Source organism: Triturus cristatus, chromosome 3_1, assembly GCF_964204655.1.
Source record: "Triturus cristatus chromosome 3_1, aTriCri1.1, whole genome shotgun sequence".
Lineage (NCBI taxonomy): Eukaryota > Metazoa > Chordata > Amphibia > Caudata > Salamandridae > Triturus > Triturus cristatus.
This window is the reverse complement of record NC_140583.1, coordinates 976,153,359-976,169,608: the sequence shown is the minus strand read 5'-3', so window position 1 is coordinate 976,169,608 and position 16,250 is coordinate 976,153,359. Positions and strand designations below refer to the sequence as shown.

At 45.8% G+C, this 16,250-nt stretch overlaps 1 protein-coding gene across 1 annotated transcript in view; it reads left to right on the top strand.

The window, feature by feature from the left end:
* SDC3 (syndecan 3) overlaps window positions 1-16,250 on the top strand; it is a 410,885-nt gene that overhangs the window by 369,366 nt on the left and 25,269 nt on the right. The window contains exon 5 of the mRNA XM_085645626.1: window positions 14,736-14,994. Coding sequence (XP_085501752.1) covers window positions 14,736-14,994 — 259 coding nt within the window. The remainder of the gene's footprint in view (window positions 1-14,735; window positions 14,995-16,250) is intronic.

Sequence of the window (16,250 nt, the reverse complement as noted above, 5' to 3'; positions counted from 1 at the left end):
ATTAGTGTGGAATGACTTACTTATGCCAAGAGGTCGCTGCCCGTATGCTCGTTAGTTGGGGAATAACGAAGGCGGAGATATCAATACCAAAATTAGTACAAAGTCTGTGGGAGAGACATATGGATATTTCGTCTCCCTGCTAGAGATAATTGGACGTCATCAACTTCTAAACTGTCCTAATCAGGTAAAATGGACTAAGGAGACTTACTTGTAGCCCAGTGTGAAATTGCCAACTGGCCTGACCCCGGCAGGGAGACTAATTATCTCAGTTTATATACTGTTTGTCTACTGCCTTGCCATGCCATGCGCTGGTGCCGCCTTCTTCCTAGAGCCGTCGAGGGAGCTACCTCAATATAACAGCAACAAGGGAAGGCATGAGCACACCACCGCACTGGCAACCCCGTGTCTTGGTGTTGACTAGACACTCAGCGCTTGCCACTTCGCTTGAAACAACGATTTGGTGCAAGCGGGCGGGCTGGTGGGGGGGGGGATTGGGGTGGGGGGGAGGGTTGTGCTATGGGCTGGCTGTCACCAACCACAGCAAGCCGCACCGACCTAATGCCGGATGCTTCCGTTGAAGAAGGGAGCCGCCAGCCCGATCACACACACTACCCTCCCCAGGCTACTAGGCTACTTTTGGCCTCCTAGACTTGATCTACATTCCACTTAAGGCGCTGAAAGTCCATAACAACGGATAGGCAAAGGTACACAAAGATCCCCCTACCTACGGGGTGAAATTTGTAGGAACTCCAGGACACCGGTTCTGGGCCCACAGCAACTGTGCAACTCAGCAGCAGAGCTGCGGGCTGTGGGCCATGGGGCAGGTAGGGGCAGCAGACGTGGGGCAGACACTGCGGTGATTCGATCTCTCTCCGACGTGTCTCCAGCGTTCACTCTGGTGCTCACCTCCTGTGGGTGGGACACAGCATAGTGTACATGATGCTCGATTTTGGTGCCTGTGAGAAATCACGGGCACATTGAAGCCTGAGATGCCATAGCTTCCTATTTTTGGTCTTCTTTTGATGAGAAGGCTGCATTTGACGACTTTTACCATGACCAGCTCCAACCATGGTATGAACCAGTGCATGTGTAAAGCACTTGTATAATGGTTGCTTCAGAGATGGGAGCAGCAGTATCTTGGCAGGGACGGGATCCTTGAAGGGCAGCTTTGCTAGAAGCCTCTTGGTATTCAGATGGCCCAAACCTGAAGTAGGCTGGCACAGAGAAGGGCTTTGTTTGGAGCTTAATTTACAACCTTGTAGTCCAAGGATTTGAAATAATCTTGATTGATCTCAAGTCAAAAGGACGACAAAGGAATGGCCGTCCGTCACAGTAGTGAAATCAAGGGCACAGAGGCTTGAGGGACCCTGCCCTCTTTTGTAAGTGCATGTTTGTTCATTTTGCTGCTCTTACCAGTCAGAGAGATGCCACATTGAATGCCACAATATGTGCATGACATGTATTTGTAAAGAACAGGAAGGAGCCTGAGCAGGAAGTTGGTGCAGCTCCCGGTGATGCGTTTGCTTCCTATGCTGTGCCTTAGCCCCAAACAGAAACAGAGTAATCTACTAGTCTGCTGCATGCTTCATCATGTGGCTTGCACTTAGATATTGTGCTGTCAATGACCTGTGTGCGAACTCTCTAGCATCATAGCCTGCAAAGTTGTCCAGTAGTCTTCTGTGTTCCTCTCTAAGCTTCAAGAGGAACTGACTTATGGTAATCGTCTGGCTTTGTGGCTTGTCTGCTTTGTGCTCTACCCAAATGACAAGCTACATAGATCATAACCTGTTTTTTAGATAGTTTAAAGTTCTACCTATTGTTAGATATGACACTTGCTGTGCGAACCTAGTGCATCCATTTCGAACAGTATCTGGAAGAGCATCGGGTGTTGTCAAGTAACTGGAGACTGCATCACTCAAAGAGACTGTTTAAATTTATGCTAAAGAGAAAGGTGTAGATATGGCTGTAGCATTGATTGCATGCTACAACATTGAGATTCGTTGTGGGCATGTGCACTGTTAATTTTCAGAGGAACGACACCTTTCCTATATAATGAGTGACAAACATTGATGTGTTGCGTTCTTTCTTGAAGTATGTGTTAAGCCTTTCTATTTAGGGGTGATATGAGTGATTGCAAATTATTTGTATAGGGCCAGAGATATATTTTTACAACTTTACATGGACTTATGCATATGTTGCAATGCATGAGTGTGCCGATTGTTGATGTTTGAAATGGTGTACATGGCCACGAAGCACGTGTTGGTGTACACGTGCTTGCTTCTGTGAGCTGGTGGAGAATCCATCCATAGATTCCATCTATAATGGTGTCCATCTGTGTGAGGGGAAGCTGGCTGAGGTATTGGGAAGTCCCCCATTAATTGCTTGGGTTAATGCGGTTGATCAGGTAATTTTCATGGATGTCCCCTCCTCTGTCTCCGCTCTGTGCTATGCACTTAGTTGCATATGATTAGATTCACAATAATGGAAACCTTCATGGGGGCTTACAGTGAAAGAATAGAAGGAATGGATCCATCTTGTGAAATTCAAGCTCCACTTTGGTGTTGGTCCTCTGCAATCGGGTTTGGGTCTGTGGAACCCATATATTTTATGTTAGTAAATAAAGATTGTAGCTCTAGGTTTGTGTCTCTCTTGAGTGCTCAGCCACAGCTTTAACCCAACTTTGCTGGGGCAACTTCTGGTGTCTGCTAAGGACTATAAGGGGAAGAAAACGTCTTGCCCATAATATGTATTCCATCAAGTAAGTTGCATGTTTAGTATACATTAATTACAGACGCAAAAGGAAAATGTTCTAGGGAACGTGTAAAGAAAAGTGCTCAGGTGTCCTTGTCCTGAGGAAGATCCTCATGGCTGAGGTATTAAAGTCCCTCGGTTGCCGATAAGCCGGATCAAAACATCGATGCTAACCCCCATCGCACCTGGACCATTCTCCCTCTTTTTTTTTCCCCCCCAATTCCCCTGTTTACAGTCTAAAGGAAACTCTCCTTACAATTTTATGGAAAGTATATTTCAAATGAATAATCTGTTTGTGGCCTGGTTGCATTTAACTGTTTATTTGATGTCAGTTTTGTACAGTCTTGTAAATATATGCCCTTTATTCTTCTGCACACTTTGAGTTCTCTTGAGTCCTCTTACATACACCTGAGCATTTTTCTTTACACGTTCCCTAGAACATTTTCCTTCCTTCATGACCCTCTAAGGATCGTCCCTTTAAATGACTAAATAAATATATTATAATATTATACAGTGGTTTTCTGCATATCTGTTTGTTTTGCTTAATCTAATTATTTACAGATGGTTGTGAGCTGATTAATATAAGCTCAAACAGGTTGAAATAATAATTCTGTTCATCTAATACTTCCTCGAATAATTGGTCCAGGACCATTGTTTCTTTATACTAATCGATACCCAGGTCCAAGGACTATTTGGGAATACCCCATTGTTTATAATGGTCATTTAGAGTTTAGGCAGGCATATTCTCTGCCACCTTGGTGTGTTACTGCCAGGCAGAGAAACTTCTGCCTGCCTGGCAGAGATCTCCATGCCTTTAGAGGAACTGCTGCCACAGTGGCTCCTCTGAAAATATTGGGAGTTTGCTGAGCAGCCATGCTTCATGCTAACACTTGGCACACTTTGTTTTTCAAAAACAAATTTACAAAGCAGAAGTTAGGATCACTAGGGCAGGGCGTTGACACAGCCCTCATGTTGGGAGCTAGGAGTACATGTTTTGAGTGGGCAGAAGTTGTGTGCTCCCACAAATAAGTGGTTGCCCTCCACCCAGTTGTAGTTATTTTGTTTATTTATCCAGCTGCCTAAGCCTGAACTTTCAGTGGTACACACATGACATTGGAATGCTATTTAAGTGTCTTAGTTAACTAGATCATTTATGTTGCGTTTCTCTAGCAGCAGGAATGCTGGGTGGAGGGAAGTTGGCCTACATGGATTTTTATGTCTGGTTTTACAGAGCAACTGTCACCTGACGTTTTAACCGACACCAATATTATTCCACAGTGCTTTGCTTCCACAAAAATACATATCCGTTCCCATGCTATTTACCAGTAATACTTCACATTGCCAAGCAACATTCCTTTAAATCCAGACCTATTGGCATTGCCAGTGCTTGTTTGTAATTTTTAAACGCTTCTGGTAGCTGGTTGAAATAAAAAAATATTAGCGGGGGACAGACAGATGGACCTATTATTACTTATTGGGAAACGTATGTGGGAGGGTGATGAGCTGACTTCCTTGGTCTCCTGCATTTGCGGAAGGGTAAAAATGAAGTGGATATATTAGGTACTGCATGTGGATTGACTTTCAGGCACCAGAGTGTAGTCGTTGAGGAAGTTGACCCTCAGAGCGCATGCCAGCGAGGTCCGAAACCAGTGTGTGTGCTTTCTTGTGAAGTGCTTGTTTTTGTTCGAGGAAGTTTGCTTTTGTGAATATTAACTACAGTATTGTTGTATTGTTCTATCACTTGCAGTGGATTTTAATATTCAGTTTTATTGTCACCAAATTGGCTGGGTGAAAGAGCATGGGATGGACGGCTGGCAGTGGCCTATTGCATGTGCTGTAGAGCATGTGATGGACCACTGGCACTGGGCTCTTTGTTGTGTGCTACCGCAAGGTATGAGTCGGTACCAGTACAAACCAGTAGCAGTCGTTTTAGGTGGGCATGGAGCATGTTGTGAGCAAGGACTTTGGTCCTTTGTTGACATGAAAATGTGTTAAGACCTGGCTGATGTGGTCAGCTGTACAGCAAGGCACTGTAAATAGATGTTTACAGAAGATTTACAGTTCACGAGATTTATGGTTGTCATATGGCTACCTTTACCTTTTTCCAATGTACCCGAGGCGATATTTATTTATGTCATTTATTTATTTGAGTTTTACATAGCGCTGGCTTGACCCGTAGGTATCAGAGCACTTTACATGAGGAACAAAAATAGCGAGTTACAAGGAACAATAACACAAATAACGAATTAAAAGTTACAATAAATTAAACAATTGCTGCACAGTCATTTCAAAGAAAGTGGCAAATCCAAGGGGGGAGAAAAAGGCTAAGGGGGACAAGAAAAGGATTATGAGAGAAGGTGAGAGGAGAGAAGGGAACCTGAGTGGGGGTTAAGGCAGTCCAGCAATGAGTTTAGGACGTGTGAATGGGGTTATGGGGTAAATGTACTGGAGAAGGTTGCCTGCCTTTCTATTCAATTATTTGTTCCTAACTTACTGTTCATATCAATTTAGGCAATGTCACAGGAAATACAGAGGTGTCCAAGAACGCGCAAAAGCTAATGTTGGACAGAATATAACTATCAATACTGTGCAGTTACAGTTAGGTCAGAGTTTTGAAGAGTTTTTGGTTTTGCTAATACCATTGGCGCCGTTTGACGAACCTGTACAAAACTTTCAAAAATTAAAAGGTCATCTACCTCAGCTCCTTTATGGGAAATGTTGTACTCTACTGTAAAGTGTGTGCAAGAAAAAGACTGGGTCCAAAAATGTTGGTATCTCATGATAATTCACATAGAAAACTTTGCTCTCCAATACAGAAAAAACAGCTGAATGAAATTACGTCAGTTTTGGCAAAAAGTTTGAATTTTACCCTAGAAACCGTGTCTTTTGTGATTTGGTGTAAATCCATTCACAATTTTTGGAAAAGTTAGCGTTTAAATAAGTGCTCAGTTTCGGATGAAGGAATTAAAAAGGAAGGTATATCTGGTTGTTGGTCCCGTGTAAGTCCTGTGGTACCGAAAAAAATGGTGGGGAATCCCTGAGTGACCGATAGCTCTTTTTCCCATCAGCCATTTCGGTCCTGCAGCACAGAGCGATCGGACTAGCTGGCGGAAACTGAGAACAAAATGTTGGGTCCACCAGTACACAACCCGGAGATTTGGGCCCTGTGTCCTTAAATAGTTTGTAAAATACGATATAAGGGGGCAGAGTAATGTCACCCTGACACTCAGGCACTTGTGGCAGGACTCAGACTAAGGGCACATATGTAAAAAAAAATTATAATAAAATGGTACCAGTGTGCACCTGTGGGACCTCGTTTAGCCCTCCTCCGAGATAGCGTGGTAATACAGCGGGACCTGCCTTCCAAGCTTCCCCTACATGGTTCTGCAGTACCATGCAGGCTTCCTCAGGGGTATGTTACAACAGAAGCATGGAGGTGAAGCTTGAGCAGTGGCTACCAAGGGAGTGTTGCTGTACCTGCAAAAGGTGGAAAAAAATACATTGTGGATTGGACATCGGCGTAGAGGTTGGGCGCAGGCCTGCCCTGAAGCTGTGTGTAGCTTGGGTTAGCAGGCCGCAGAGGGGCTGAGTTCAGGTCCGAATGACGTCTATCACAAGCTGCGGTACAGGCTTTGTAAGTCTCAACCAACTTTCAAATATACTTTTGCAACTCACATCCGGTGCACTCAGCCTTTACTTTGTTTACAATGGACTAACTTACGCCTCAAACTTTAGTGATTTGTAAATGGCTCATCATACAACTTTCAACATGCAACATAAACTTGTCTGCAAAGCTTTTGCTATTTCCATGCTATGGACCCACATGTGGGGACCCAGTAACTCTATGCTGTGTATGACTATGGTGTTATCTACGATGTCATCAATTATGTCATATGAGATGTCATGAGTGATGTAATATGTGACACCGTAACATCGTAAACAGTAAAAATATAGTAAACTATAACTGGTGAATGTCATTGATTTTTTAAAATTATAAACATTGCTTTTTAGCTCAATTCAACACCTAACTGTGATGTCACTTTAATCTTTGTCTTTTTCAGTTTAAAATATATATATTTTGCAGCACAATTTTCACTTGCAATTGCATAAAAGCCTCAGACTCAGAAGAGGCACTCTGAAAAGGGCACTGGTGAAATGTTCCAGTACTTTCTTGTTACTTAAAAAAAGTCTAAACACTGAAATTAAGCAGAATAATTTCCGTTAGAGCCAAACATTGTGGGCAGTGGATACAGATTGCACAAAGATGAGTGATTTGCCATTTTATAGATGGGTTGATAGTGTGTAACCTTTAGGAGCCAGCAAACACAGTAAAAAGCAAGTTGGCACAACAAATGTCAGATTCTACATCCAGCTTAAAGACTGCAAATAGCATTGCTAATAGACCCTAAAATCTAACCGACAGCTTCCTGCTATGGCAGTGCGAAGGTCCACACTCATCTGCCAATGCATCTCAACCCAGAAAGGTAGAACCCTTCTACTGCAGTATTAGACCAACACTGCTCCCCTCCCCTGCATCAACCATGTTTCTAAACACCTTTTTATCATCTAATGCTCTGCAATTAAATGAGTCAAAGAGAGTGTATTGTAAGTCAGTGTGTCGTACTGTAAAATTTTCTGTGTCTAAGGATTGCGAATTGAGACTCCAAAAACTAAAGAGGGAATTTAAGAATAGAAACACAAAGATAAAATGGGACAGTGAAGATAATGCCTACGTAACATTTTTCCATGCCATTTCATCACAAATAAGCATTTTGTTCTCTGGTAGGATATGACACAAGCTCGTATAATCAGCCTGATGATCTGTTCATCCCAAATGATAAATGGGAAACTCAAATAAAGTCTCTGGACAAATCAGTAATTACTTGCTCCTTTGAACCACTAAAAGAACTTGGAACATATCTGGATATTACAAAGGAGGAAATATCAAAGCTAATAAAGTTCTCACTCGTCCAAAGCAGCTGGACCAAATGGTATACCTATAGATCTGGTTAAGTTAGATGTTACTTTTTGGGGCACACTGCTGGAACATCTTTTACGTGCATATAACTAAGGCTGGGAATGATCATGTTCTTGGAAAGGGGCGATTGCGCATCAGTTATATAAACGGGGCCCAAAACAAGATCCAACCAGCTATAGATTAATAGCACTCCTAGACTCTGAAGGGAAACTGTTTGCTAAGCACCTTCAACATAAATTAAGGCTTTGAGCAGAAGAAAAATTCTTAATTCCATCTACACAAACAAGATTCTGCATAGGATGTTTAACAGTTAATATCACAACACTGGCTTTACTTTGAAAAAAATCACATATACAGAAACGAACGCTATACGCCTGTTTCGTGGACTATTCCACGGCTTTCAACAAAGTGATCCGGCAAAGGCTGTGGGACAAACATATAACGTGGAAAATAGATCTTAACCTTCTGCACTTTATCATCGAATTACATACCAAAACATGACTACAGGTAAAGCTTTTAGCTGACAATACCTTGTCTTCTAGATTTTGCACTGAGAACACCCTTAGACAAGGATGTATCCTCATCCCTCGATTAATCTCCTTGTACATAGCTGACCTAACTGAGTCATTAAAGTCAGATCAGGATATTCCTCCAATGCTAGGAGGTATAAAATTAACACATTTGGCCTACACCGACGTGGTGTTGTTGCTCTGGACAGATATTTGCTCTGGCCCCCCTGAATCCTTCCTTGACCTGACGGGTGACTGACTGTGGCTCACCCAGAGTCATGTCATGCCGTAAACCTTTATTCGATCTTACCCAAAGATCATAAAAGTACAAAATACAAACAGTACAGAAGAGGTTAAAAAGCATAACAGTTGGTAAAAAGACAATACACAAAACTAAAAAGATTAAGAACAGTTACTCCTCCATAGACCTGACGAATGGACATTTTAAAAAAAGGAGGAAACACCAAAACATATTTGCTGATTATTTAACATTTGTAGCAGGACACAAGCCCTATAAAAAGAAGTGGGGGGACTGACCAAGTTAGACACTATGCAAGTGACATCATGACGCGTGCATTCACAGCACATGACGTCATGATGTAGCGCTATAAACAAGTGCTATATACAATTACGCGTGGCTGCAAGTTCGAGAGTTTCCCAGTCCCTTTGCAACAAGACATGCTTCCTTTCCTTGAGCAAGCTTGTCAGCTTACCTTGCTGTTCTAACTGCCCGACATCTCTGGGTCTCCCAGACAGAGTCTGCCTCAAATGACTAAGCCGCAGAGCAGCTAGTGTCAAACCAGCGAGAAAGCTCTGTCTTGGATACAGCTGGTTTCAACATATGACCCTGATGGAGACACATAAGAGCTGATAACAAACCGTAAGAGCTTCCCGTCAATCATTACTTAAGCAACCCAGAAAAGTAGACGAATACTTTTTAAGTAAGGTACCCAGTGTGGTCTAAGGATCTTTAAAATGCCATACCACCCTCAGTCCATCCGCGGAATATTTATTGATTAGATCACGCATTGGGGGGATCATCTCTCAACAGAGGAAAAGCTCCAACAATCAATAGTGCATCACCCCACTGGGTTTCAACCACCTCGCTAGCTAAACACCACTACACCAGTTGCCTGCAGGTGAAGATTTAATCTATGACCGAACCCCGCCTCCCTCCCCTGTATGTGGGTTTGCCGGACCCAGTGCCCTGAAAATACTCCATAACATCTACTAAGTCCGAAATGGAAATGAATCTCCTCAGCTCCGCCCCTAGCGTCCCCAGGTGCACTAATAGCGACTGCGCTCCCACAATCCCACCCCCCAGTTTGACATTAAAATCCTCTCATAATTGGAGGCATGGCTGCTGAGCATGCACCGCCCCTCACATTTCATGGCCAGTAACAAAAGCAAACAAATTCTCAAACAAACAAGAACTAGAAAAATCAATATTATAAAAATTGACTAAATAAAAACAGAAGGTACTGTGCCGATCTCTTATGCACAGGGCTTGATAAGATTGACTAGCTGTGTCCACTATTGACAGTAGTGCCCCCACTGACACCCGCAAACACCTCTTCAGTCCTTCAGACTCCCGGGGTGCGGGAGCGGCTTGCTGCTTTTAATAGCAGCACCTCCTGGTCAGGCTGCAGTATGGGCGGTCACACCAGGCAAGGGCCTCTGGACGCTGTAGTGCCCCTGCAGATACCCGCAAACACCTCTTCAGTCCTTCAGACTCCCGGGGTGCGGGAGCGGCTTGCTGCTTTTAACCCCTTGAGTGCCCATGACGAGATGGTCTCGTCATGGGCCGCGGTTGCGCTGTGCCCATGACGAGACTATCTCGTCATGAGCCCCGCCCGCTAATGAAATGCCCGGCACAGGGCGTGGAAAGGGCGGGGCACTCAAGGGGTTAATAGCAGCACCTCCTGGTCAGGCTGCACTATCGGCGGTCACACCAGGCAAGGGACTCTGGACATTGTAGCGCCCCCGCAGATGCCCGTAAACACCTCTCCAGTCCTTCAGACTCCCGGGGTGCGGGAGCGGCTTGCTGCTTTTAATAGAAGCACCTCCTGGTCAGGCTGCACTATGGGCGGTCACACCAGACAAGGGCCTCTGGATGCTGTAGTGCGCCCGCAGATGCCCGTAAACACCTCTCCAGTCCTTCAGACTCCCAGGGTGCGGGAGCTGCTTGCTGCTTTTAGTAGCAGCACCTCCTGATCAGGCTGCACAATGGGCGGTCATACCAGGCAAGGACCTCTGGATGCTGTAGTGCACCCGCAGATGCCCGTAATCACCTCTCCAGTCCTTTAGACTCCCCGGGAGTCATCAACATGACCTAATCCTGGCTCTAATGCAGCTTCCCAGCCTTGCGAAGACCCTAGCTTGCTTTTGACATTACTAGCCTTTCTGAAGGTACCCACATAACGTGATAGATGGTGCCCCACTCTTTAGTAGCCACAAGCATTAGCGAGATATCTAAGCACCATCCTGTACCCTCAAGAAGCACTGGTACAAATTGACCCCTAATCTCACTAGACACATGATCCTAAAGTGTCACATATGTTACATTAAACCACCATGCCTCCATCTGCGCTAACCATGTCAAGGTCTCATGCCACGGCCTGTAACATTTGATGATTGTTGCCATAACGCCTGACTGATGTCCAGTGGTCGCTCAAACATCAGATTTCAACTTAACCAGCTCTGCCCAGAGCAAACAGCCCTGTAGAGATAGCAGGAATATGACTGGCTCATCCATACATGACTGTTAGAAGGGAACTGACGTGATTGGTTACACCCCTAAACATCATTACTTTACATCTATGCTTGACAGGTCACAGAGTTAAAGGTGAACATAGCATTTTGTGGACTGTTGCCCCTACCTGCTAGGCCTTAAAACTTGAGCCTAAACCCACCCAAACTTGCACCTCTTTTATTCCCCAGCTCCACTTGTTAGCGTCATTGTCTGCTATACCCAAGTTTTCAGTCACATCTTTAAATGAGGGCATTTATACCTTGCACTAAAAATCCAGCAAACGTGGCAGCTACTGGTGATTTGTTGTTGTTGTCCAGCATCTCTGAAAGAGACTTTGCAGTGTGTGGTCACCTGAGGTTGGGCGTTGGAAGGGAATGCCTGACTTAACCAAGCCTGGTTGGCCTTCTGACTCTTGGTTATTAATTACACAGGCTCAAGGGAACAGACAAGTCTGGTCAATGAACGGTTCCTATCTATTTGAAATATTGTGTTGAATAGGTTCCTCTATGGGGTGCATTCGTACCTTATGACGTTTATGAATATAATATTTTTGTCCGCCCTAGGATCTGAACCCCAGACACCAAGGCTCTGAAAATTGTACATATTGTTGTGGATAACTGCTCATCGTCCTTTTGTTAATCCCCTTGTCCCAATATATATGAAATGGGGATTAAAAGAGGGACAATGTAAAACCCTCCTCTGTGAGGTGCATTATAATTAACATTAACATTACCCCCTGGTAATCTACTCCCTCCAAGACCCTTCTTAATGGGCCTTTTACCCAAGCCTCCTGATACCAGCAGAAGCTGCAGGTAGGGAAGGCCGGCTTTTAATTGTAATCATTGACAGTAAAGGCTTGGAGTTATGTCATAATCTGATAGCACTGCCACTTTAATGTAAAGATATTGGCAACAGGGAAAGTCCAACCATACTTTACTATTTAATAACACCGGATTTGAAAGTGAATGTTTGATTTACTTACTCGATTGCTTCCATAAACTGTATTACCCATGGTGTTGATAGTTTTCAAATTGTATCTGTTCAGCGACATCATAGCGGAGTTCAATAGCTGCCACACAACAGTATTGAAGAGTTTCATCATTCGAGCACCCCTCTCTGAGAATGGTATGATCCTTCTGTAAGGAGAGATACAAAGGAGCCACTAGGTGGAAGGGGGGAGTGGTAGAGGTGAAGGAAACAGGAAGAGGATAATAATGAGAGTGGCTGGTGAAGGTTAGATGGTGTCAAGGTGGAATATTAAGGGTATAACTTGCACCCATCCGATGTAAAATGGACACCCAGAGGGGCCATCTAGTGTTGAGAGAAAAGATCTACATCTCTAACAATCGCCACCAATGGGTGTTCCAGAATGGTCCCTTGTTGCATGATCTTGGCTTGTGTTTTGGGGCCTCTTGTAGCATGATACACTGGTTAGCCTGTTACAATGATAAAATTTTTCCGCATAGAATAAAAATTTAATGTAGAAGCGAGGCTGAGGACACAACCCTTCTGAAGTCATGAACTCTTCGTGTTAATTTTTATAGCCTGGTTGTACATAAAGTTATTCTCTTTATGTTCTGTTTTTAAGGGTGTTCCCATTGTTCAATGCTTGACATCGGACCATGGATAATAAGAATCAGAAAATATCTACATAATAGTCTGCACAAATAATGTGAGCTTAATTAAACCAATATTTTAGTCGATAATTTTATTAGGCATTTAGAAGGCAGGATGGCCCCTCCACCCAATCTTCCCCACAGAGGGACAATCCTACGCAACCTCCATATCCCCTTTTTTAAATGTATATTATTTTGGATGGGCTTATTAGTTCTCCGTTGCCACAGTGATTTTTTACTGAAGCCGTCTAAAGTCCCACACCCTTGGGGATATCAATGTTGTGGTTCCGGTTATGCAGACACACACATAGCTTAGTGCGTCTCTTGTCTAATGGTTTCTTTGCCGATAATGCTCTTTTGATGGTTTGTAACTGTATGCATGCATGGGAGCATTTTATTGTAGGCCAAACACCTTCCTCGTCTGTTTTGCTTAGTCTACATTTTGGTAATTGGGGAGATGGGCCCTCGATGGGTAACAAGGCGCAGAGGGCCAACACTGACAGTGCGCTTACTGACCATGAATGATGCCAAAAGGCTGCCACTGCCCCAAGGCACCATGCACTTCCCGGTCCGTAAGACCCAGTGTCGAGCTTCTGCTCCATGACACCATCTCATCCTTGGGACTTCGAACTCAATGGGTGCCACTGCTGCATGGCTCTATGCCGTGCTCTAGCCTGCAAGTTCAGACCCAGCAGGCAGCCATTGCTTCATGGAACCATGCACTTCTTGGTCCTTCAGACCCAGTGACGAGCTGCTGCTCCATGACACCATGCCACATCCTTGGGCATTCGATCCCAATGGGTAGCCTCTACTGCATGGTTCTATGCCGTGCCCTGCCTTCGAACCTAGCAGGCAGCCATTGCTCCATGACACCACGCCGTCCTTGGGCCTTCGGCCCCAGTGGGTTACCACTGTGCATGACTCTATGCCGTGCTCTAGCCTTCAGACCCAGTAGGCAGCCATTGCTCCATGACACCATGCCACATCCTTGGGCCTTCGATCCCAATTGGTCAGCACTGCTGCATGACTCTATGCTCTGCTCTAGCCTTCAGACCCAGCAGGCAGCCATTGCTCCGTGACACCATGCCATCCTTGGGTCTTCGACCCCAATGGGTAGCAACTGCTGCATGACTCTATGCCGTGCTCTAGCCTTCAGACCCAGCAGGCAGCCATTGCTCCATGACACCATCTCATCCTTGGGACTTCGAACTCAATGGGTGCCACTGCTGCATGGCTCTATGCCGTGCTCTAGCCTGCAAGTTCAGACCCAGCAGGCAGCCATTGCTTCATGGAACCATGCACTTCTTGGTCCTTCAGACCCAGTGACGAGCTGCTGCTCCATGACACCATGCCACATCCTTGGGCATTCGATCCCAATGGGTAGCCTCTACTGCATGGTTCTATGCCGTGCCCTGCCTTCGAACCTAGCAGGCAGCCATTGCTCCATGACACCACGCCGTCCTTGGGCCTTCGGCCCCAGTGGGTTACCACTGTGCATGACTCTATGCCGTGCTCTAGCCTTCAGACCCAGTAGGCAGCCATTGCTCCATGACACCATGCCACATCCTTGGGCCTTCGATCCCAATTGGTCAGCACTGCTGCATGACTCTATGCTCTGCTCTAGCCTTCAGACCCAGCAGGCAGCCATTGCTCCGTGACACCATGCCATCCTTGGGCCTTCGACCCCAATGGGTAGCAACTGCTGCATGACTCTATGCCGTGCTCTAGCCTTCAGACCCAGCAGGCAGCCATTGCTCCGTGACACCATGCCATCCTTGGGCCTTCGACCCCAATGGGTAGCCACTGCTGCATGGCTCTATGCCGTGCTCTTCCTTCGATCCCAGCAGGCAGCCATTGCTCCATGACACCATGCCATCCTTGGGGCTTCGACCCCAATGGGTCGCCACTGCTATATGACTATGCCGTGCTCTGCCTTCGATCCCAGCAGGCAGCCATTGCTCCATGACCCCATGTCATCCTTTGGCCTCATCCCCAATGTTTAGCCACTGCTGCGTGCTGTGCTCTAGTCTTCTGACCCAGCAGGCAGCCATTGCTCCATGGAACCACGCAGTTCATTGGCCTTCAAACCCAGCACGTGACTATCTCTGTGTTCTTTCTTTCTCTCCTAGACGGAGCTCCTTGACGGGGACAATGAAGTCGAGGCTCCTGTGACCGGAGGGCCCAGCGGTGACTTCGAGCTCGACAAGGCGGTGGGGGCGACTCGCCCGGAGCTGAATAATGAACTGGTTCCGGAGGTTACCCGGGCGCCGAACCTCGGTCGAGGCAGGAATGCGGACACTGGCCTCTTGGACAATACCATCGTCTCCGGGAACACAGCGGCCCAGCTGCCCCAGAAAAACATCCTGGAGAGGAAAGAAGTTTTGATAGGTGAGAGGGGGCCTGGGGGGCTCCGGGGCTGGGGAGCATTCTGCTGTTCTGGGAACGCGGTGTGAAGGCTCCTGGAGGAATTTGTCGGTGAGCCAGGGAGGACTGGCGAGGTGGGAAAGAGAGCTGAGAGATATTAGCTTACAAGGAGATGTTATGAGACAAGGGCCTCTTTGGCTTAAGGGAGGAATGTGTGTGTAGGAGTGGCGGCAGGAGACACGAAGGAGGCATAGAGTGATCGTGTGCTGTGCACTTCTCCAAGAGCATGGCAGGTGTCGGAATGTCTGTCTAAGCAGAGCAAGTGTGTAGTGTATGTACAAGAGAAGTCATTCTACTTCTCTGCTCTATACTTAGAATGCATTATGTTCCTGAATAAGGTGTTTAAATGTACAGTTTGCTCTGAGTGTCTGAGAACGGGAAGTGTTAATGCTTGTGAGCAGTGTGTGCTTTTACGGAATGTTTCAGGAAAAAGCACATAATCATGTTTTACATGAGCACTTCCTGTGTGTTTATCAGCAGGGAATGTATCTCGCTGAGTGGTGCACATGTGGGCAGGTGTCGCCTGTAGGGGTGTGTGCTGTACAACTGTACATGTGTCTGTTCATGCATGTACAAGCACGATAGGCATGTCCACTCAGTTTCGAACGAACAGCTCAGATGTGTGTGGGTATCTGTGAGGAGGATGTGTGAGAGCACTGTGTGAGCAGCGTATATAAGCGTAAGTTAGCCGTGTATGTAAGCATTGTGTGATCAACGGGAGCAGTGTGTGTGTCCACGAGCAGTGTGAGGCAGTATGTGCATCTTTGGTACTAATTATGCATCTATGAGTGCAGTGTGTATGTTACGGGGCTGTGTGTATCTGTGAGCACTGCATGTGCCTGTGAGGGGTATGCATGTGAGCACTGTGTGTGTGAACAGTGTGTCCCAGGAGTGCATGCATCCATGGGAGTTGTGGCCTAGCGACTAGAGCTACTGACTTTGGAGCCTGGAGACCAAGGGTCGACTTCCGGCCGCGGGGTTGGAGTCAACATCCTGGCATTTTGGGCAGATCCCTTCATCTCCCATTCCCATTGCTAGTGAGCTAGGTCTGTGCTTTAGAAATACCAATAGATACATCCTTGAGCAGTATGTCTGGCTTTCATCTGTGAGTAGCATTTGTGAGCAGTGTCTGTCTCTGATGTGGGAGCAGTGAACAGTATGGCTGTGAGCACTATGTATGTAAGTAATGGGGATTTGTCTGTGAGGAGGATATGTGCTAA